Below are 23,128 nucleotides of genomic sequence, written 5' to 3' on the forward strand. Positions count from 1 at the left end.
CTGGAAGTCTAACCGTGGCAGACGGATTTTGATATAGTGCTCGGACTCCCTTTAGGAACGAGTCTTTGAAGCCAAATTTTATCAATGTTTGATCTAAAAATAGCCAATCAATTCTGTCAAATGCCTTCTCTGCGTCTAAGCTCAGTAATATTGCTTTTGATCCTGTCAGATGGACATGGTCGACTATATTGATTATCTTACGGGTATTGTCCGAGGCTTGACGGCCTGAGACAAACCCGACCTGGTCCGTATGTATTAATCTCGGTAAAATGGGGTTAAGTCTGTTCGCCAGTATCTTGCTGTACAATTTGAGGTTGTTGTTCAACAGTGAGATTGGCCTATAGCTCCCACACTGGGTTGGGTCCTTCCCTTCTTTGTGTATTATGACCAGATTAGCGGTCGATATTGAGGGAGGGATAGGACTTCCTTCCAAAAATGAGTTGAACAAATTCAGCAAGTGGGTGGACAGTACGGGTAGGAATTTCTTATAGTAGACATTTGTAAAACCGTCAGGGCCCGGCATTTTGTAAATTTTTGCTGCCTTTACAGCTACCGTCTATTCTTCTATCGTTATTTTTGCGTTCAGCCTAGCGTTTTCCTCCTCTGTTAGGGAGGGGAGCGTGCATTCATTTAAGTAGTTTGTAACTGACGTAAGGTCAGAAGTATTTGAGTTAGCGGAACGAGCCCTTAAGTTATATAGTTTAGTGTAAAATTTGGTGAATTCTTCCGCTATTTTTTTCTCGTTGTAAAGTATCTCACCAGAGCCACTCTTGATCGCTGTTATTTGCGACCTTTTTTGTACTCCTCTTAACTTACTAGCAAGAAGTCTATCAGCCTTATTCCCCTTGTCATAGTACCTCTGACCTGTCCATTTGAGAGCTTTATCGACATTTTCCAATTGAATCTCTTTTAAGTCATTTCTAGCAGTTGTCAGCTGTTTATAGATTCTACGAGAAGGGTTAGTTTTGTGCTGCTGCTCTAATTTGACAATGGTGTCCGTGAGCTCTTTGGTTAGTTTTATCTTAGCTTTCTTCCTGTGGGAGGCAATGGAGATAAAGTTTCCCCGAATTGTCGCCTTATGGGCTTCCCACAGGGTTGCTGGAGAGGAGACTGTACCCTCATTTATTCTGAAATAATCCTTAAGGGATTTTTTGATCTCCTTCTCTATCTCGGTGTGGTTTAATAAGGAGTCGTTCAGCTTCCAGCTATATGAGACTAGTTTGACAAAAGGAATAGAGAGAGTCAGGGTGATGGGTGCATGGTCTGACCACATTATTGGGCCTATATCCAACGTAGCTACGGCCTCTAGAATATTCTTGGTTGCAAGAAAATAATCAATGCGAGAGTAGGTCTGGTGAGGTGCCGAGTAAAAGGTATAATCCCTTTGTCCCTGATGTTGTGTTCTCCAAATGTCCACCAAAGAAAAATCTCCCATAATATCTTTAAAAAAAATTCCCAGTCTTTGGGACTGGGCAGAGTGGAGTCGGCCTGGAGTACTCGATTTGTCTTCTGTCGGATTGAGGGCCATATTAAGGTCTCCCGCTATAAGTAACGATGACAGATAAGTTGGGTCAATTTCTTCCAGGACCTTTTTTAAGAACTCCGTCTGGTTCTCGTTTGGGGCATAAAGGTTAACTAGGGCGATTGCCGATCCAGAGAGTGAGCCATAGACTACAATAAATCTTCCCTCTAGGTCCGTCTTTATTTTTGTTAGATTAAATGGGGTGCCTTGACGGATGGGACAGTAAATGCGGGAGAAAAAGAGAGAGAGAGAAAATCGACCCTGTCGGGTCTAAAAGGTTGGAGTCCGGTCTTGACTAAAGGGGGATGGGGGGGGGCGGATGGGGGGGTGGGAGACGGAGAGGGGGAGGGGGGGAAGGGTAGGGAGAGGAAGGGTAGGGCGGGGAGGCAAGATGGGAAAAGGCCCAGGAGGGGGGGTATTCTCTATTTGGCCCTATCTCTGGGACAACAGTCTAAATGCTACATAACAAGGTCAAGAAATGTTTTTTCCCCTTATAAACACAAACTGATTTCAACCTTGCTAACTAACTAAACTTATATGTATAGCTCTCCTCTACAGACCCTGTCGGCTCGGCAACATCTGCGAGTGTTCATAGGGTGCTGCAGTCAGGGACGCGAATGTCCTGGAGGGCTGTCCTTCTCGGTGTCAGGCCCCGGAGGACGCGGGCATTTGTCCCGTTGCTTCTCAGGGGCTGAGGCGTCGGCCCCCCCTCAGCCGAGGGGAGGCGAGAGGGTCGGACGCAGACTGCTCCCAGTCCGTAGCTCTGGTGTTCCTCGTGTCAGGTAGTAGTCCTCCGTGGCTCGTCCCGTGGGTAATGGTGCGGTGTCGTCAGGCAGGGATGGGTCCTGCAGGAAGGCCGCATCACCGTCGTCTTCACCTCGCACTTCTGGGGCGCCTCTTAACAACATGAGGCGCTCCGTGGCTCCGTTATGCTGGTGTGCGGGTTTGTTAACGGCTCCGGGCACCGCCATAACAGGTGAGAAGTGCAGGAGTTGTTTCACTTATCTCTTGTCTGCCTCTGCTCAGCCAGTCTCTCTGAGGCTCTTACTGGCGGGTCTTCTGCGTCTCTGGGCTGGTTTCTTGAGGATTCAGCGGCTCTGTGTGTCAGCAAGGTTAGGCCCAAAGCTTTCGCAATTTGCTCCATGTCCTCGGGATAGCGGATTGTGAGGAATTTCCCTTTGTTGTTTATTATTAGCCTGAAGTGGAATCCCCATTTGTATTTAATGCCCTTCTCCCTCAGGAGCAGAGTGAGGGGACGCATTTCTTTCTGCCGGTTGACAGTCATTTTCGACAGGTCATTATAGACCTGGAGTGGCTCGCCACGGAACTGGATTGTTTCTTGCTCTCTGCAGGCTCCAATAAGCTTCTCCTTTGTTGAGTAGCTGTGAAGCCTGATGATCACATCGCGTCGGCGGTTCGTGTCTTCCGACCGCGGCCCCAGCACTCTATGCGTTCTATCAATATCCAGGTCTCGCTGGTCCATTTCACCGTTAATGGAGACGAACAAGTCCGTGAGATAGTCTTTTAATTGGCCGGGTAGGACCACTTCCGGGATGCAGTGGATCCTCAGGTTCTGGCGGCGATCCCGGTTTTCTTGGTCCTCCAGCCCATCCCGTAGGGAATGGATTTCTTGGCCTAGACGGATTATTTCTTCGTCCGCATCCGATTGGTGTTTCAGGGCCTCTTCCAATCTGTGCTCCAGCGTTGTGGTCCGCTCTTGGAGGCCTTGTATGTCTTGTTTGATTTCGGCCACTGCCTCTTTAAGGTCAGCCTGGAGGGATCTGTGTAGCTTGGCATGTAGTTCTTCCAGGAAAGCTTTAGTGATTCCCCTGTCCGGGGGAAGGCTTTCACTCGGGCTAACGGGGTCAGGTAGCCCCTGCTTAGGGCCTTGTGCTCCGGGCGGGGATCCGCCATCTTGTTTTTTGCCTCCCGCTTCAGCGCTCTGCTTTTCGGGGGTAAAATACTTTGTTACCCCTTGGGCAGTCTGAATGTTCCCTTTGTGTGCCATGCCTGGATGTTCAGGGGCTGAGTGGGTCGTTTTGGGGAAGTTTTCGCCGGACGAAAAGTGCAGTTTTTAATCAATTATGCAGGTGGGTCTCCTGAGCTCTCCCTCTACCCGACACGCCCCGGCCATTGTGGAGCATTTTTAATGAGCTCCCAAATTAAAAATTGACCTCCACCTCATAAAAAAAAAAAAAAAAAAAAAAAACATTTATGTACTTTACTTCCCATGGGAAAGTAGACACACTGTTTCAACGGGCCATTAATATGCATATCAGAGTGATGTGTCTTCTTGTTTGGAAGAAGCTTGTGGGGAGCGCAGAATTTCACCATATAAAAGGAATGAAATAAATAATAGTGTAATATGTCCAAACACCTGTAACAATGTATATGGGGATCGAGATTAAGAACTCACATTCTCCCAGTTAAAATACAGCATTGGAAGACAATCTGAAGACTCTGTAGTTTGCAGGGGGGTCTTGTTTCAGATACTCTCCCTGGTGTCAGTGGAACCAACCCTCGATGGAAACAGAGACAACTCTAGTGCAACATTGTATGTTCACTACTGATGTATTCAATAAAAACAGTGGTAATTCACACTTACATTAGCACCATGTGCATAGACACATAACAATCAAAGCGCAGCAGCAGTATACACCATCTACCCCACTCCCGGGATCGCGTCGCGTCACTTCCGGTCCGGCCCGTCGCGTCACTTCCGGTTTCGCGATCGATCTTGAAAATCCATAAATGTTTTGATGATGGGGTTTTTATGTACATTAAAAAATGAAGTATTGAGCGCGCTGCCCCTCCAAATGTTCTTCCTCGGCTATCAGGTTCCTCCCTGCAACTCCTAATCTCCCGTGATCAGTGGGGCACACTCAGCAGACAAATATACAAAAATAGGAGCGCATGAAAAGATACCAAGAAAAAAATGAATTTAGTACATATTCTTTATCATAAAATTGTTATAAATCATATAAATACACAATGGACTACAATATATATATATATATATATATATATATATATATGTAACGGGTATTCCCCCACCCAATCGCAGATATTGTGTAGGTGCAAGGAACATATATTGTTACTCAGGTGTGGTGCGTTACCTGTTGGCTCACAGGAGGGCTGAGCTTCCGCCACGGGGAACCTGGGGCAATTATACTAGGGTACTCACTTACAACGATGCAGCGCCTCCACCTGCGATGGCTCCCACCAGAGGGGGAGTTGTTCCTCGCAGGACAATCACAAATAACCACATACACAGTGGGTATAATAACTAATGGCTTTACTAACATGCAGGGAGAATATCATCACCTCAATCATAACCTGTGTCCCTCTCACGAGGAGACACTAACAGTGACGTCTCGCAGGACGATTCCCCAACACTAGGTGATCCCACCCAGTGTCCCAAGAACCCCACCCAATGTCCCGTACTCCTACAGAGATAGTCAATGGGTGACTGCGCAGTCACTATTTAAGCTAAGGGCCCGTTGGTGCACTTGTGTATCAGATAGTACCTGCCGAGCACTCCCGCGCTCGGATCTCCAACGGGCTTCACAAAGGATCAGTCGTATGATGGTTCCGTCTGATTCTACACCGGACTCCTTGCACGCGAACCGCCAGGGGTGGTCCGAACCTGGTGAACAGTCTCTGCAGACCCCAACGAGGGTCCGAACCTCTTAGCAGGAACCGCAGCATCTGCTGTGTCCCTGTCTAATCTAAGTGGCACTAACGTGACAGGAATCCTATCCTAGGGCCTGTCCCTGTAGTGCAGCAACCTGTAGTGGCTTGGGGAACTCCTATGGGCCTGCAGGGGTAATGACCTATCCCACCCCCTAACTACCCAAGTCCCTCGCCTCACTACTATCTAACTAGTCCCAGCGCCTACAGCAGCAAGCTGTAGCTCACTGTATCTGGCAGCCAACGTGCTGCGCAACAAGGTGCCTGCCTGTCAGACCTCACAGCACTAACAGCCGTGACTCTGACAAGGCAGCACTCTATGCTAAGGGCAGCGTCCCTATCTCGGGCCTCCCTAAGCACTTACCCACTAAACTAGTGGTGAGTTGGGGCCTACCTGGGGTGTAGGTACCTATATGGAGCAGGAGCTGCACTCGCTCCCCGCACCCTTCCTTCCCTACAGCTCCCTGACTCCAACTCTCTGTAACCTTCCTTTCCCAGCTCCCACTAATGTAAGTGGCAGGGTCCCTAACCTGAGGGCAATCCCTGGCAACACTCACTTTACTGGGGAGCTGAGCTATCTCGGGCCCTGGGGGTGCTGGCCTAGTACAGGGAGTCCCTGACTCCTGTACCCTACCTCCTTCCCTGGGCTGCTCCGGTCTCTGACTCACTAACGTGGGCTCAGCGCGCGAAATGTATCTCTTAGCAGGCCTGGCCTTCCTAAGCCCTATTGGCTCCCTGGTGTCACATGGGGCATACAGAGGCTCATGGGGCCTGTAGTCCCTCTCTAGGGCCCTCCCTAATAGGCTCTGGCTTCGCGGGCTTTTCTGCCTCTTCCCTGCGCATGCGCGAACTATAGGGAGCTGCCTTGACTCCCTTGCGCTACCTCTCGCCAGCCGCCGGGCCCGTAGCAACGCGATCGCGGCCCTAGCGACGGCCCGATCGCGTCCCCGGCAACCGGCATGCACTAAGGGGCAATGCGCTACTCCCCGCTCCAGCCCTACACTCGCGCGACCACTACGCCTGCGCGAACTAACGCGCAATGGTGGCGCCCTAACCGCCCGGCTCCGAGAGTGCCGGGATTCCCGTGATGCGCGTGCGGCCCTGGCAACCGGCCGCACGCGTCCCCAGCAACCCCCGAGCCGGGACCTGACCGCCCTCACCTCCCGTATCGCCCGATGGGGCCGCCATTGGACTCGCCGGCACCCGCGATCTCTGGGAAGGTGAGGGGGGTGCTGATACTGCTGGGAGACCTGGCTACATATATATATATATATATATCAAAGAATGCCTAAATGACACTACATACAGATATAGACCACTAGGTCAAAAACTGAGGCTCATGCCACATGGGGGATTGTGGTATAAACACCCAAACACACACAGGGAGTGCCCTAGTTGTTGCAGAAGAGAGAGTATAGGAACTGCCTAGATGAAAAAAAAGCCAGATCTGGACACTCAAACACCTCCCGTGTGGAACCTCGTAGTGTAGCTGGGCTATGGCAGCAGCGCAAACAGACCGTCGTCACGGGCGTGCGTCGCTGCATGATGACGTCACCTTACGCATTTCGTGTCAAATGACACTTCTTCAGAGGAAGTCATAGGCTCTCACAATGGTGTTTAAATACCTCTATAGGTTTTTATGTACACCCAGTCTGATATCTACGGTGTGGTAGTGGATCCTACGCTCAACACATACAGTTGTATATACTTTATGCACTTGCTACCCTAAGGTTCTCAGAAGAGACATAGGGGGCGATTCACTAAGCAGTGAGCTTTGAATTGTGCTGACGTGCCGTTTTTTGCCTAATCTGCCTTTTTTTATGAAAAAAATTTGAGGGGGTGAAAAAAATGCCTTTTACAGCCGATAAAGTACTGTTATCACTGCTTAGTGAATCACGTAGCAGGCAGTATCGGCCTTAAAAAACATTGATCGTACTTAAAAGCAGTTATCACTGCGTAGTGAATCGCCCCCTTAGTGACTCAAGTGTTCAAATGTACAATTCATCTCTCATGCAAAACATACTAAATAATTCAATTGGAAATGTTAATGTAAATAACATACTAAATATATTTCCTGTAGAGTACACTGTGGGTACGTCATTATGTTCGAAACTATGGTATGTTCTTGTGCAGTACTGTAGCATGGACTGTTCACATGTATAGACTTGACATTTTAAAAAAGTGAATAGATAAGACAGCTCATGTAGTGTTTTGCAAATTGCCGTTATGGCTTAAAATGTAATTTACACATTTCTTTTCTATTTCTATGATGTCACACAATGAAGACAGAAGAAGGAAAAAGATGGGTAATTTGGTTGCCATTGTTCTTTATACCTTGTGTAGTAGTTTAAACTATATATAATTATATGGAATGTTCAATAGTTCTGATATACCTTACCTTTTATAAGGTGTCTTTTCATTTTAACACCTACAGTATATTAACTATAAAATAAGGTAAAGCTGTGGTTAAAATGATGTATTCAATTATTAGGATGAATCCATACAGAAACTATCGTACATGAAAAAAAAAATGATATTAGCTTGTTGGAAACATTATATATGTAGATATAGACATGGATATAGAGAGCGGCACGTGTGTGTGTGTGTGTGTGTGTGTGTGTGTGTGTGTGTGTGTGTGTGTGTGTGTGTGTGTGTGTGTGTGTGTGTGTGTGTGTGTGTGTGTGTGTGTGTGTGTGTGTGTGTGTGTGTGTGTGTGTGTGTGTGTGTGTGTGTGTGTGTGTGTGATCTGTTTTCTATTACACAAGTTGAGTAAATTTAACTTTAAAAAAAAAAAACATTTTCGGCCATCGAAATGATAGGGACATGCATTTCAAAATAAAGAAAATACAATATACTTGCTTTTTTTTCATACCACAGATCTGATAGCATTGTAGTACGCTATGCTGTGGTCTTTCAAAGAGGCAGTTCTGAATCTAAAAATAACGTTGATGAGACACCTACTATCGCATCGAACAAAGTTGAAAATGGCAACATTCAAGAGGCAAAAGAAATGTCATACACTGTGATTGAACTACAGGAGATGGTTGCTATGGCACTGCGTGATGATCGATCGCTACCTATGGACCTCCAAACACTGTGGTTTACGGATGGTGAGTAAATAGACGAACAGTGGTTTGCTCTGTCTCTAGCATAGAGGGATCTCTAAAAATATGACATTTTCTTTAGTACAAGTTACCCTTTTGAACGTACAGTACACTCACGTGTTAAATGCATGCCAATATATAACAGTTCCTATAAGATGTAGGAGGAAAACATAAGGAGATCTCTCAATTTGTTTTACTGACATGTATTTTTAATTGGAGAACTTAAATCAGGGACAAAAAGTAGAAACCTTATATTAATACAGGGGCTATGAACCATGCTTATAAAACAGTATAATCTTCCCAGTGAGTTTAATAAATATAAATATAATAAAATGTTGCAACACTTCAACCATAATACATGTATATTTGTAACTCTTATTTTGAATGGATTATCTACAATGTTTTGTGGCCTACACATACTGAACGGAAGCTCTTGGAGACGTATCAAACACACCAGAGAGGAATATACTTTCTATTTATAAGACTGAACTAACACAGCTGCTGCTGTACCATATCGTATTTAATAATTCTAAAAACCATCCCACGCTGCAGCACAGAAGAGAATATATTTCTGTTATTTCTTCTCCTTACTGAGTTTTTCACATCGAGTTGACAGGAACACGATCAGTAGAAAATAGAAGGATTGTGTTTCCCAATCACAGCTGCCGCATGTGTTGGAACCGACGTTCCATAGTTACAGTACAGTATGTTTCGTCTGCCAAGATTACCGTCTACATCAAAAGTGTGATGCATAATACACAATATGTTAAGTTAATATGTTCCATGCTAATGATAATTCTTGTTACTCAGACACAATATTTTTTTTCTTTTCTACGAAAGCGCTTCAGTTTAAATGGTATTCCACATGATTTAGGCTTCTCCTTTTTTTGTAATGGTTTCACACAATGACTAATGTTCAGAATGTAATGTATCAGTATTTGATACCATGTTTAAATGAATATTGTTATTTATTATTAATAATTATCATGCGAAGCTAAACATATACAAATATGAGGTGTATGAATATTTATGTTTTGTTATACAAAATAGAGGATGTGTATACAATTTTTTTTAAATGAACACCAAATATATGCCAATATACATTATGTTATCTTGTTTTATATATCCAGATAAACCTTTGGGGTATTTAGAAAGAGATGTTCAACCTTTGGTCAACATGTCAACATCTGAAATGAAGACTCATTTGGTAAATTTTTTTGTATTTTATTCCTAATGTTCAATTACACGTGTAGCACCCCTATTCCCCCCCCCCCCCGCCCCCCAGGGATATTGGCGGGTAATGTGGTGTTATGGTGCCAACCTGTGTGGTAACCGAAGGTCTCAGCCTCCAGACATAAGGAGCTTCAGCTGCAAGGTGCAGTGCCTCCACCTGTGAGGATACCGCCAGGGGCGGGAAGACCCCCCTCACAGGAACTATATTCTTGGTGAATAACCACTCACACACTAGCGTGAACCATAATAACTTTACCAGCAGGGCATAAACACAACACTTATAGGAACACAGCAGTACTAGCACACCATGCAATAATAATGGTAACCCACAATGTCCATTCCATCCCAGGCACCCTGGAATAGCATGTGTCACCCACACGGTGCAATAGTGTGTGTGAATGGAAGCGCTACCCCACTCAGTGTTGTTGGTGCACAGTTGGGTACCTATGAGGTTTGGCAAACTCCTCCCAGTTTTTCACATTCTGGTTCAGGATTTTGCTCTTGCTCGCCCTCTGTGGCTGGATCGTCCATTTTTTTCTCCTGGCAACTTCCTTTAAAAGGACAGAGCAAAGTTCCAGTTCATGCTGAGTACATGCAACGCGTTTTCCTATTGTCTTCACGTTACCAGACCGGGCTAACGTACCTCGACTAACCTTTGATTTTAGCCTGCCTCGACCTCTGCGTCCACACCGACTACGCAACTCTGCTGCCAACCCTGACCTTCGGCTTATGACTCACTACTCTATCAGGACTCTGTCGCTCAGCTAAAGTCGGTTCTTTCACCTTCCTAACTCACCCCTGCGGATCCGTTTCCTGCTTGAGACAAGCATCAGAGTAGCTTGGGCAACATGGGCCTATCTGCCTGAATTGCCCAGGACATATTTGAAAACGAGAGGTAACTCTCAATGTATTACTTCCTGGTAAAATATTTTATAAATAAATAAATAAATGAATGATGCGGGCCTCCGACAAATCTCCCCTCTCTCCTTACAACTGACAGCAGCCCACGTGGTCTCTGAAGGCCGAGGAGTTCTTCATGGGGGCCCATCCAGCTCTGCGATGTCACCGGGGCTTGCTCTAACAGGAGTGGTCCCTACCTAGGGGTCTTCCCTACAATACCTCACTACAGAGAAACTCTGTCCTAGTCCCAGGCAGCCTGACTGGCTCCCAGCACAGTCTGTGCTCTTCATGTGCTCCTCCAGCACTGACTGAGTGTCTCACAGTTCAAGTGTATCAATCTGTTCAAATTAATCAATAGTCTCTTACTCTGCCTCAACCAACATGGCCGTCACAGTCCCCACAGAGTAAGGCTGAAGAGTTTTATAAGTGCCCCCAGTGGCCTGGAGGTATAGCCTGCTACACATGATACTATCTCATGCTCCATGGGGTGCTGGGAAAGACACTGGCTAAGGCTTGCCAGGAGCCCTGAGCCATGCTAGAGTGGTATGCACATTCAACACCACTAACAGTGTATCTGCAAAGGTAAAAAAAAGTCACTTGGTGTTTTACAAAACTGGATTCTATCACTCTCTATTTCTCGCTCTATCTTGCAAAACTCATGTTTCAGGGTCAAAATGGGAGTAACCACACCATTAGGTAAGACATACAGTATGCAATGCCCCATTATAAGAAGCTAATGCAATGTTGTGCTAACGTAACGTGACATTAAGGCTATGCGAATGGGTTTAAAATATGCTTCCTAATCCTATTCTACTGTAGGTGATGAGCACCACATTGAAGGCCTACCCAGGGTTTGATTCCACACTCTGTTGGGGTAGAGACCAGTCAAACCTCTCAGGTGTGATTTTGTTGCATAGCACTTTCAAATCTCCCACTTTAAAAGTCCTGTTCTCTACTTCTGCCGCAACACACAGTCCTATAGCACAAAAGCACTTTTGAATTTCCCACTTGGTTAGGCTCCCCATCTCGGTTTCAGGTGTTTCTGGCACAGCTTCGGAGGACACTGCTTAGTTCATCTCCACATCAGGATAAGAATGAGTTCTGGAACGCTGATTGGGTTCCCCTTACATAGCTTCCCCACTACCATAGGAAATCATGGTAGAAGGGCTGGTGACCAATCACAGTGCGGATGCAGCACAGGGACCAATCAGGATGTGGGGGCTCTCTTGAATTGACCAAACATGGCTGGTGGCATGGCTGGGAAAGTTAAAGAGCTTGGGAGGGAAATACAAATGTGCCAATGGGCGCAGCGCCTGCCAGCAGGGGATCGGCAACGGCTTCCTCTGCCAACAGAATATCCCACCGCTGGGCTGGCGCCTCTGTGGCTGGGGGAACAGCCAAATGTTCGATGTTTTGTGTGGATAGCCCCCTGGCCCTATCTTAGCCCCCGGCCACACTTTTCTTTGTTCACTGCACCTCTTCTCCACTCCAGCAATAGCCATTTTCCGGACATGTGGCCAACACAAAGGGTTTGCTCTGCTTTATTGTGTGCACAAAACACATTTTTACACTCAGTTTATACAGACAGGCATAAAGAATATAGTTTACATGGGAATGCAAGGGACTACTGAGCATTCAAAATTGGGTAGCTCAGGGGTTGGATGGCCAGAAGAGCCCCAGGGAAGGAAGAGCAAAGGCCAGGGACCAGGCTTAACCTTTATTATGCTGGTCCCTGGGCCCCTTTCCGTCACAATTAGCTTTCAAGATAAACTCAGGGAAAATAACATCTGTTACTGTTTTAGGTAACCTCATGTTATTTGCATTGATCTAACAGCGCGTACTGTATCTCGGCCTAAGACTGCGTCTATACTATGGCAGATGGAGCAGGAAGGAGGGGAGGCGCACACACGCTGCAATACTCTTGCTAAAGCCTGAGCTTTTTCATGGCTTTGCAGGGTATGCAGCGGGGACGATTTGGGGGTGTGGCAATGACGTTCCGGCGCAGACGTCACTTCCCTACCTCACATCCCGATCAATGGGCATTTTTCAGATGCAGCATCTGAAGCACTGTGCATACAAGTTCACTTTCCCCCGGTATGGAAATTAACTTTAATTTTGTGTGTGTTGTGAATGTTGTTTGTGTTGTGTGTGTTTACCACCGGCATACAAAAAAGAAAAATGGCGTCACTTTGAAAATGTAATTTCAATTTGATTGGAGAAGACAGGTCACGTGATCATGCCATCGCGCAAAAAATCACATGGCTCTGTCTCCTTCAATTTCGCGCATTTGCCAGCTCTGTCTGACGTGCGCACTGGCGCCATCTGTAGACATTCTCAAAGAGGACCATAGATGTGAACGCGCAGCGTGCGCGTGCCTCCCCTCCGTTCCGCTCCGTCTGCTATAGTTATAGACGCAGCCTAAGAGGTATGTTCCACTGCTTCACTGTCCTATGTACCATTAATACAATGTACTTGACTTAGATTATAAAATCTTTTGTGCAGGGATTTCATAGCTTTTTTGCAGATATATGTAGTCCCAAAATACAGCAGCTTGTTCAAATGCACGAGATGTTCTGAAAGAATACTATACTGTAATACCAATGTTATTATATGATTCTGCTACACATAATATGTAATCAACAAACATAATACTGTAATCTAATATGCTGCTCACTGGTGTTTCTGTAACCAAAATAAGGACAATATTAAACATATGCTGCAAGATATTTAATGTCTGCACCTGGAAATAACATTAAATTGCACTTTATATATTCCATTTCTGCTCATTTACGCACTTCTGTCAATTTTGTGCACTCAGTTTTATTTATTAAGAAGATGACAATTGTGCCAAGATACCAGCTCGTTGCACACTTGAAAGCTTTTTGATGTTAATGACTTGTAGTCAGTAATAGCTCGTGCTGAAAATGAATAACAGAGAGGCAGCATTTACTGTACATCCCAATAATAATATATCATGTTACTCAAATCAATATCGGCAAATATGCCGAACATATTATAATCTTGGAATAAAACATTTGTTATTTATTAGCTGGTAAGTTTATTTGGCTATAACATTTAATATATTTTTTGTTTTTTGAAGGATGAAATCTTAAGTGCTGAACAACCATTAGATAATCCTAGCCCTGTAACAGTGAAACAAGGTGGAGAAGACTTATTTCATGGATTTATGGCAAGCCCAGCAGTGCCAGGAAAAGAGAGAATAAATCCACAAGATTTCCAAGATGACATTTTACCCAATGCTATTAATGAGTTTACTATGGAAAGTACTATTGGGCCTTTAAAAAAAGGTCACTATTCAACTATTTCTCTCCCTAAAGAATCTCTGACTGTACTTACTACATTTCAGTATCAATCAAGCATAGTCCAGCAACCTCTGCCTATAGAGAAAAATGTTGATTCTTCACATGTTAAAGACATTATTGACATCGTTCTCGACGATGAAGGTTTTACGGTGCCTTTTACTACCCCACATGCCAATGGTAAAGTGGGAAATCAAGATGAATTAAAAGCAGCTTCAGACAAGGACGTGATCAGAACAGCAAGTCATTTGCCATTTGATACCGGGATCGGTAATGTACCTTCATCTGTGGAAGGAGACGACTTTGCTATGCCCATTTCAACTATTTTACCACATCGCGAACCCAATCCTTTACCTGGTCTGTCCGAGGATGAAGACAAAGGCAGTAAACATAGCAATAATATAACACATACAAACACGCCACAAGCGGATTCAGAAATTGTAAAAGATCAAAAAGTCACAGAAATATCTGGTGCAGTAGATTATACACTACCAAGCATTGTTCCTGGAACCAAACAAGCAGGTGCAGATTATATCATTGTTAATACAATGAATGACTCTGCTGTCAGCAGAGCATTTTTCCATGTGACAGTAGGAAGCAACAATGAGGATACCGCTGTTGAGACAAAAGATGAATATTGGACTTCCAGCTATACCTTTGCTGTGGACAAGATGATTATCCCAGCAATTGCTACAGCATCATCACCAATTGAAAACCTGCCTGGAGAAGGTACGTAGTATTATTTAATTGTATGTAGTTTGAAATTATAGCCTTAGATCCTTATTCTATATAATTCAAAGCGGTCATTTTAGCAGTTTTCGGGCAATGAAAATTACCTGAACAGCCACTTTTTGCTATATAGAATTACTCCCATCATATTTTAAACTAGAGTTACTGCTGTTAAAGTTTACAATGTAGCTTTTATAAACCTTAATGTTTGAACAAAATGTGAACTACAGATGTATTAATGGGGTTCAGCTCCAGAGACCCCCTGCTTCTGTACAACATAGAAAAATATAAATACATTGGATTGCTGTAAGAGCTGCTCAGGGAGACACACAGAGAGATTGCTTCTCTCTTGCACTGCTCTCTGTGCAGTTCTTACAGACTCGTGGCTGGCTTGGCAGAATTAACACTGCAGGGTCAAATTCAGAAGCAGGAACCCTGCTGAGTTTATCCTCCCAGGCTGCTTACTGCTTTCTTGGCCACGATCGAACCCCGACCCTGCTGCACTCGGCCCTCGCACACTTTGATGGCGACGGAGGCAGTAAGTCTTGCTACATCTGTATACTGTATACATCATTCCGATCAACAGTAATCCAAGATGGGGTGCACACACAGAAATGTTATGACCTACCTGAGTAATATGTTAAAGAATTTCCTCAAACTACCTTGTAAGACCAGGCATTGCAAATGGAGTTATGTTTGAGGCGATCTGCCTCACATAGTGATAGTTTAATGAGGCTATTGCCTTACGACTTCTCTATTGCATGGTGACAGCAATGTAGGGTAGATTTCTACTGAAAGGGATGTTTTAAATTAATGTAAGTTTCCCTCTGGGTCAGGTTTTTAAATAACACAACGTATCAAATCCATTAAATATGGTGCTTGATTATAAAAAGTGGACAGTAGCACTTTTGAAGACATAAACCTATCTTTGGTCACAACTTTTTTCTGTATTTTATTAAATTGCTTTAACTTTGGCAAATGGTGTTTCAGTGTATAACTACAGTGTTCTGCCCAATTATAAACTGCTTTTGTCACAGAGACATCATCTATTGTTACAGTGGGACCATTTCCTATCATTGGTTTTCACTGTGATACTTTGGACTGCTCAAATGTTTCAATGTTATATACTGTATGTGTGTGTACAGTATGTAGCACAGCCAATATCAATTCCACCATTGCCATATCACATAGTAACAAAGTATATAGTAACATACGCATCGAAAATTGAACATACAGTATGTTCACCTTTTGTGAGTTCTAACTCGATGAGATAGTTACACTGTAAGTCCGGCCTTTGGAAGGTGCTAGCAGTGCATCTCCACAGGGCCACACGCCCTAGGGGGCCCTGTGCTGGCTGGTAGAATCATGCTTGCCTCCTTTGCTCTCCCACCCTGCTCCCACACTCGACTGCAGCAGGCACTTGTGGAAATATCGCAAGGCATTCTGAGTCAATGGAAGTGCCGGTTATACCTTCGCATGGGATCCTGCTGGTGGTATGGGACTGTGTGTCTGTAGTGTGCTTGCCACCTGCGTCCCCTCCTCTGGCTCAGGCCCACCCTCACCCTCCTTCGCAGGCTACTGCAGATAAAAGTATCAAATGCTCCCAGTCAAAGGCAGGCAGTCATTGCCTGTCTGGTACTCCCCTGTGCCCCTCCGGTGATTAACCCCTCTGTTCCCCACCTGTGCCCCCCTCATCTCCCCTGGGCTCTGCCTTCCTTGTGGGATTCCCTCCTCCTGCCCCTCCCCCTGTCGACCCCAATGAATTCCCCCTGTCATCCCCTATGATTTAAACCTGTGCGCTCCTCCCCCCAATAATTCTCCCTGTGTCCCCCTGATTTACTTAAGGAAGTGGTTTATTATGTGTGTTGTTTATAAGTATACATAAATTAAATGACATTTTTTTATCTTTGATTTGTCGTGTGGCTAATAAATTATTTGTATACAGCTGAAGTGCGCTAGTATACCAAATGTGAAAAAATAAGATGAATGACAATTAAATATTTGTCAATATATAAAGTATATAAATTAGAATATAATGTTAAAGAAAATAGTATCATTTATTCCTTTATGTTGTGTGTAAAATGTATGATTAGTAATAAAAAAAATGTAAATATTCTATAGATGTGTATGGTAATTAATTAGAGAAAGCATACATCATCAAATGACCAAGGTGAACAGGTAACAAAAGGAATTAGTGAGGGAAATAAAGCAATACTATGTTATATTCACAAATCAAGTATAGATTGAAAAAAAAGTCCAAGGAGAACTGGAAAGCAGAGTTTTAAACGGTCTCCTGGAATCACAAAAACCATAAAATCTTTAAACAGACAGTCCAGTATGTAGGTAAACACCTTCAGTGAAAAAAACAGAAAAATAAAAAGCGCCCAGAATCCAAAGTACATCAATTTTACTAAAAATATAACAATACAGCAGGTAGGTGCACACTACCACAAGTGTTAGGAAAACATGCGGATTAAATTCTTTACTGTTACAGTTTTCGGATGAGGAGTGAAAGTGGGAGCTTCTAAACCTCAGGTTTTCTACTGTTAGGTGAATTCTGATCAATTTGTAGTAGTGCAGCACACACTTTGAATTCCAAGGTCAGGGAGACAGAACACCAAATGTGTAGCGCTGACTGGACAAAGGCTTTGTGTCCTCGTGTGTCAGTAGGTAAAGTAACACTGGGGTCTCCAAACTCTCCAAAGTCTGAAGAGCAGCTGTGAAACTCTGGCTTGTGCAACCACGTGTAGAGCTGATTGAATTTAGTTTCCGTGTCTATACTCACTGGCATAAACAAGAAGCACTTTCGTGTTGTTGGATCTCTGCAGTCCTGAGTGTAGTATGTCTTTTGAGCCACGTTTGTCAAGTGTTGCCACGTCAATGGCTAACGGTATGAACCGCGAATGTAGCTAATAGAGTGCTGCTCCATGCTCACCTAGATAGGTCGGCAAAAGACGCTGGGCTCACAGGGGACATACGGAGTCCCGAGGATGGTACACACATCTGTCTCGTCCACAAGCAGCAGCAAGTGTACCTCGCTGCACAAGCTTGGAAGTCAGCATGCGCCGGCGGCCAAGTGAAGTACAGACTCCCAGAGTCTCCAAAGTCCCGGCTGTAGTTCTTGCCTCCACCCCTTTCACTGCCAGGGTGCAGTTGCCCGTAGAAAACACAAGGACAACAAACCACCATACGCGTTTCACAGCACTCGGCCACTTCATCAGGGGTGCTTTGTGAAGAGACTGGCTGGCTTCATTTATAAGGGACCTCTTAAAGGGACAGTTAATCATTTCCAAAAGAGGTTCAGTTTTATGATTATTATTTGTAATTCCAATAAAGCTATTAGTAGATGTATTTTATTGTGTTCAAATAAATGACTATTAAAATAAATAATAATGACATTAAAAATATGCTAATAAAAAATATGTTTGTGAATAATTGAACAATTAACAATGGATCGATAGAACGGTTTTGATAAAGAGCAAAAAATAAGAAAAATTGTATATATACATACAAGAAGAATTTAAATTGAAATGTCAGTTTGACAAAGTCCATATAGATAGTTCCAAAAATGAAGCCAGGCATATGACAATAAAATACATTGGTTCATATATAGAGAGTGAACAATGTATACATAATGAAGAATGTATGTGTTTATACAACATATGTTAAATATAAAGTGCAAAAGGTATAATAAAATATAGGAGTCTGGAGGAAACCGATTAAACTATAGTGGAAACATCCAAACTTCCATTGAGAACAATAGTATGGATATTTTCCAATCTAAAAATCCAGCAGGATTCTTGCCTACATGGGCACCATTTATTTTTAATCAGGTGTAACACCTCTATCCTCCTCCCCCCCCCCCCCAGATGCAAGAGATAGGGTGTACATGAATAACAGTTGATCTGCATATTACTGAAAGTCTCTATACCAGTGTTTCCCAACTCCAGTCCTCAGGGAACCCCAACAGGTCAGGTCTTAAGGGTATCACTGCTCCAGCACAGGTGGGTCAATCAGCAGCTCAGTCATTTTGCCTGAGCCACCTGTGCTGGAGCAGGGATATCCTTAAGACCTGACCTGTTGGGGTTCCCTGCAGACTGGAGTTGGGAAGCATTGCTCTATACATTCTCCCTGACAGGATTAGGACCTGCTCACAGAGTGCTTGCTTAGGTGTTATCTCGACTCTCAGGGTCTTCTTCATGGGATCATACCTTGGCATTGGAGTGGATGTAGATAGTAGATAGTACAGGCAAAAATAGAAGAGAGGGCACCAGGAACGTTTGAACAGGATGATGTTTATTGGGTTGCAGCACACATTTCAAGGAGTAATCCTATCATCAGAACAGATCCCTGCCCTGGCAGCTCTCACCCTTCCTGGGTAGAACTGGGCTGAGCTGAGCACCTTGTCCTTTCCCCCATGGGGAAGACTGGAACATCCTAGCACATGGCTAGGCTAAAACAGGAACACAACACACCCACTAATGGGTAAGGCAAGAACACACAAGTCCCAAGACTAGGGCTGGAACAGAACTGGGAAGAACAGGGAGGGCCCCACCTTTTATACCTGAGGAGGGTTAATCCCTCTGCCCCAGTATCTGGACAAGCCTGGCTGACATCACAGACACCATAGTAAACCACCCCCTCTGGTTACATGTGACTGTAACTGCCACTAAGCCTGCACCTGCAGACTGTAACTTAGTGTCTCTTTTAGGAGACAGCTTACATGCAGGCCATGTGTAAGCGGATTTAACCCCAGCACTGCTGGATGTTACTATACAAACAGCACATAGGGCAAAGGATTTTAGTAGCCAGGAGCTATATGTCTACACAGGAATGCTGATTTTTTTTTTTAGGGCTTTCTGGTGTTCCTTGTCTTTTGGAGCTTTTTGTCGTTTGTATTTTATTTATTAGCCCTATATTTGGACCCCGGTTACAGCTGTACTTGCTTGTAACAGTTGTCCATCATTAGTGTGCGGGATTACCGCTGAATGTTACATTTGTGTAGTTAAGTTCTTTAAAAAGTACAGCTCATTGCCAAACTTGGGAGATAAACTATATACACCAACCATTGATAAATACTTTATTTGGTGTGCACTATTATCAGTCCCTGGCCACATGTTTCATGGGCAGGACCGATAATAGTGAGTCTCTGTCCATGTGACAAGGGGGGGGGGGGTACAGGACATGGCACAGGGCCCTGCATTTGCTAATGTCGGCTAATTGATCCAAAGGGAAGCAAACATAACCCCAGTAACCATGATCAGTGTTATTTGAGAGTTCTATCATTGAGATTCCAAAGAAGTGTGTGATTCTGCTAAAGCTATTCACTGGAAAGCAGCTAGGTTTCACAAATTCTATTATGATTCTATGAAAAAGGCAAGGCAGAAGTAACCCATGCAATTCTGTATTTCCTAACTTTTTCCTGTTGATTGAGCCCCATGCTTTAAACATTACTTTAAGGTAATACTATACTGGAAAATGATTATATCTATAAAGGCAAAAACAAAATCAGTTACAGAAAAAAAACAAATAGAATTCTGCTTCCCACAAATGGCAAATTGGATTTAATCATGCATCAACAAACGTCTTTTTTTTTCAACATGTAGTGCTTATCAACTAGTATTTTCCCTTCACAAGCTATCAAATATATTCTTCAACTATCCATCTGTCTATTTGCCCTTCGTGTCTCCATAGGGAGTAAAGGGCATACCCATTAATGCAAAAAATCTCTTCTTTTATAACAGCTGAAATTTTCTTTCATCCAATCTCAGTGGGTTGCTTTCATAATTATACAAACCTATGGTGAAAAGTGCCCCTGAAAGATATTTGTATTGTCCCTGGGTGTGTATGTGCATAGCGTGCCTGTTAATTATACCCACAGTCTTTTTTTTTTTCTTTCAGTGTGGACCAAAAAAAGTATTAGCTTCTCATCTCAAGAAGGATATTTCAAGCATTCGTCATCTAATCGTCTTTTCTCTTCTCTGTATCACTTCTCGGTATCACAATGTCTAATTTATATATTTTATATTTAGAGTATGGTCTAACTACAGTAGAGACTTACTGTACACAGGGACAAAATACATTTCCTCCTACCTATAACAGTCCACTATCATATTAGCCATAACATTAAAGGCACAATCTGTTAACAGAAAGTAATGACAATGCAGCACATTAATGGGTCTTCGTGTGCAGTTTTTAATCTTTATTGTGTCAGTGCCCAATTATTTCCGGACCTAACTGTGTGTGTGTGTGTGTACATACAGTTAGGTCCGGAAATAATTGGACACTGACACAATTTTCATAATTTTGGCCACCATAATGGATTTGAAATAAAACAACCGAGATGCAATAGAAGTGCAGACTTTCAGCTTTAATTCAAGGGGTTGAACAAAAATATCGTATGAAACGTTTAGGAATTGCAACCATTTTCATACACAGTCCCCTTATTTCTGGGGCTCAAATGTAATTGGACAAATTAACACAATCATAAATACATTTTTCATTTTTAATACTTTGTCGAGAATTCTTTGCAGGCAATGACTGCTTGAAGTCTGGAACGCATGGACATCACCAAACATTGAGTTTCCTCCTTTGTGATGCTTTGCCAGACCTTTACTGCAGCTGTCTTCAGTTGTTGTTTGTTCGTGGGTCTTTCTGCCTTAAATTTTGTCTTCAGCACGTGAAATGCATGCTCGATCGGGTTGAGATCAGGTGATTGACTCGGCCATTGCAGAATATTCCACTTCTTTGCCTTAAAAAACTCCACGGTTGCTTTCGCAGTATGTTTTGGATCATTGTCCATCTGTAAAATGAAACGCCGTCCAATCAACTTCGCTGAATTTGGCTGAATCTGAGCAGACAATATATCCCTATACACTTCAAAATTCATCCGGCTGCTTCTGTCTTCTGTCACATCATCAATAAACACTAGTGACCCAGTCCCATTGGAAGCCATGCATGCCCATGCCATCACACTGCCTCCACTGTGTTTTACAGATGATGTGGTAAGCTTGGGATCATGAGCCGTTCCAAGCCTTCTCCATACTTTTTTCTTCCCATCATTCTGGTACAGGTTGATCTTAGTTTCATCTGTCCAAAGAATGCTTTTCCAAAACTCGGCTGGCTTTGTTAGATATTGTTTGGCAAAGTCTAATCTGGCCTTTCTATTCTTGGGGTTTATGAATGGTTTGCACCTTGTGGTTAACCCTCTGTATTTGCTCTCGTGAAGTCTTCTCTTTATGTAAACTTGGATAATGATAAGCCTACCTCCTGGAGAGTGTTCTTCACTTGGCTGGATGTTGTAAAGGGGTTTTTCTTTAAAATGGACAGGATCCTACAATCATCCACCACTGTTGTCTTCCATGGACGTCCAGGCCTTTTTGTGTTGCAGAGCCCACAGTGCGTTCTTTTTTTCTCAGAATGTACCAAACTGTTGATTTGGCCACTCCTAATGTTCCTGCTATCTCTCTGATGGATTTTCTTTTTTTTTGCAGCCTAAGGATGCCCTGTTTCACTTGCATTGAGAGCTCCTTTGACCGCAAGTTGTGGGTTCACAGCAACAGCTTCCAAATGTGAATGCCACACCTGGAATCAACTCCAGACCTTTTACCTGCTTAATTGATGCTGAATTAGCAAAGGAATAGCCCACACCTGTCCATGAAACAGCTTTTGAGTCACTTGTCCAATTACGTTTGGTCCCTTGAAAAAGAGGGGGCTACATATTAAAGAGATGTAATTCCTAAACCCTTCCTCCAATTTGGATGTGAATACCCTCAAATTAAAGCTGATAGACTGCGCTTTAAGTCCATATTCATTATTTAACTGTAACTTGAATTTATTTTGGTACACAGCCGAAATAACAAAACTTGTATCAGTGTCCAATTATTTCCGGACCTAACTGTATATATATATATATATATATATATATATATATATATATATACAGCTAAACCCCGTTATAACGCGCCTCGTTATACCGCGATTCGGTTATAACGCGGTTTTCCCGTGGCTCCCGTTTTAAAAAAAAAAAAAAAAAAAAAAAAAAAAAAAATTTTCAATTTTTAAAAAAAAAATTTTTTTACATTTTTTTTTTTTGCACACTGCACACACTCACTGCACACACACTGCTCATTGCTCACACTGCCACACTGCACACACACTGCACACTGCACACACACTGCTCATTGCTCACACTGACACACTGCACACACTCACTGCACACACACTGCTCATTGCTCACACTGCCACACTGCACACACACTGCACACTGCACACACACTGCTCATTGCTCACACTGACACACTGCACACACACTGACACACTGCACACACTCACGCACACTCACGCACACTCACACACACTCACACACACTTACGCACACTTACGCACACTCACGCACACTTACAGACACTCACACACACTCACACACACACACACACACACTTACACACACTTAGACACTCACAGACACTCACAGACACTCACAGACACTCACAGACACTCACAGACACTCACACACACTTACACACACACTCAGACACTTACACACACTCACAGACACTTACACACACTCACACACACTTAGACACACTTAGACACTCACAGACACTCACACACACTTACACACACAC

The 23,128-nt window shown here is 43.7% G+C and overlaps 1 protein-coding gene across 4 annotated transcripts in view; it reads left to right on the forward strand.

Annotated features, from left to right (window-relative positions):
- Positions 1–23,128, forward strand: part of IMPG1 (interphotoreceptor matrix proteoglycan 1) — a 205,122-nt gene that overhangs the window by 108,561 nt on the left and 73,433 nt on the right. For all 4 annotated transcript variants that reach the window (XM_075597987.1, XM_075597988.1, XM_075597990.1 and 1 more), the window contains exons 9-12: positions 7,498–7,518; positions 8,090–8,322; positions 9,447–9,523; positions 13,550–14,498. In XM_075597987.1, coding sequence (XP_075454102.1) covers positions 7,498–7,518; positions 8,090–8,322; positions 9,447–9,523; positions 13,550–14,498 — 1,280 coding nt within the window. The remainder of the gene's footprint in view (positions 1–7,497; positions 7,519–8,089; positions 8,323–9,446; positions 9,524–13,549; positions 14,499–23,128) is intronic.

The sequence above is a fragment of the Ascaphus truei genome, chromosome 4, assembly GCF_040206685.1.
Source record: "Ascaphus truei isolate aAscTru1 chromosome 4, aAscTru1.hap1, whole genome shotgun sequence".
Taxonomy (NCBI): Eukaryota; Metazoa; Chordata; class Amphibia; order Anura; family Ascaphidae; genus Ascaphus; species Ascaphus truei.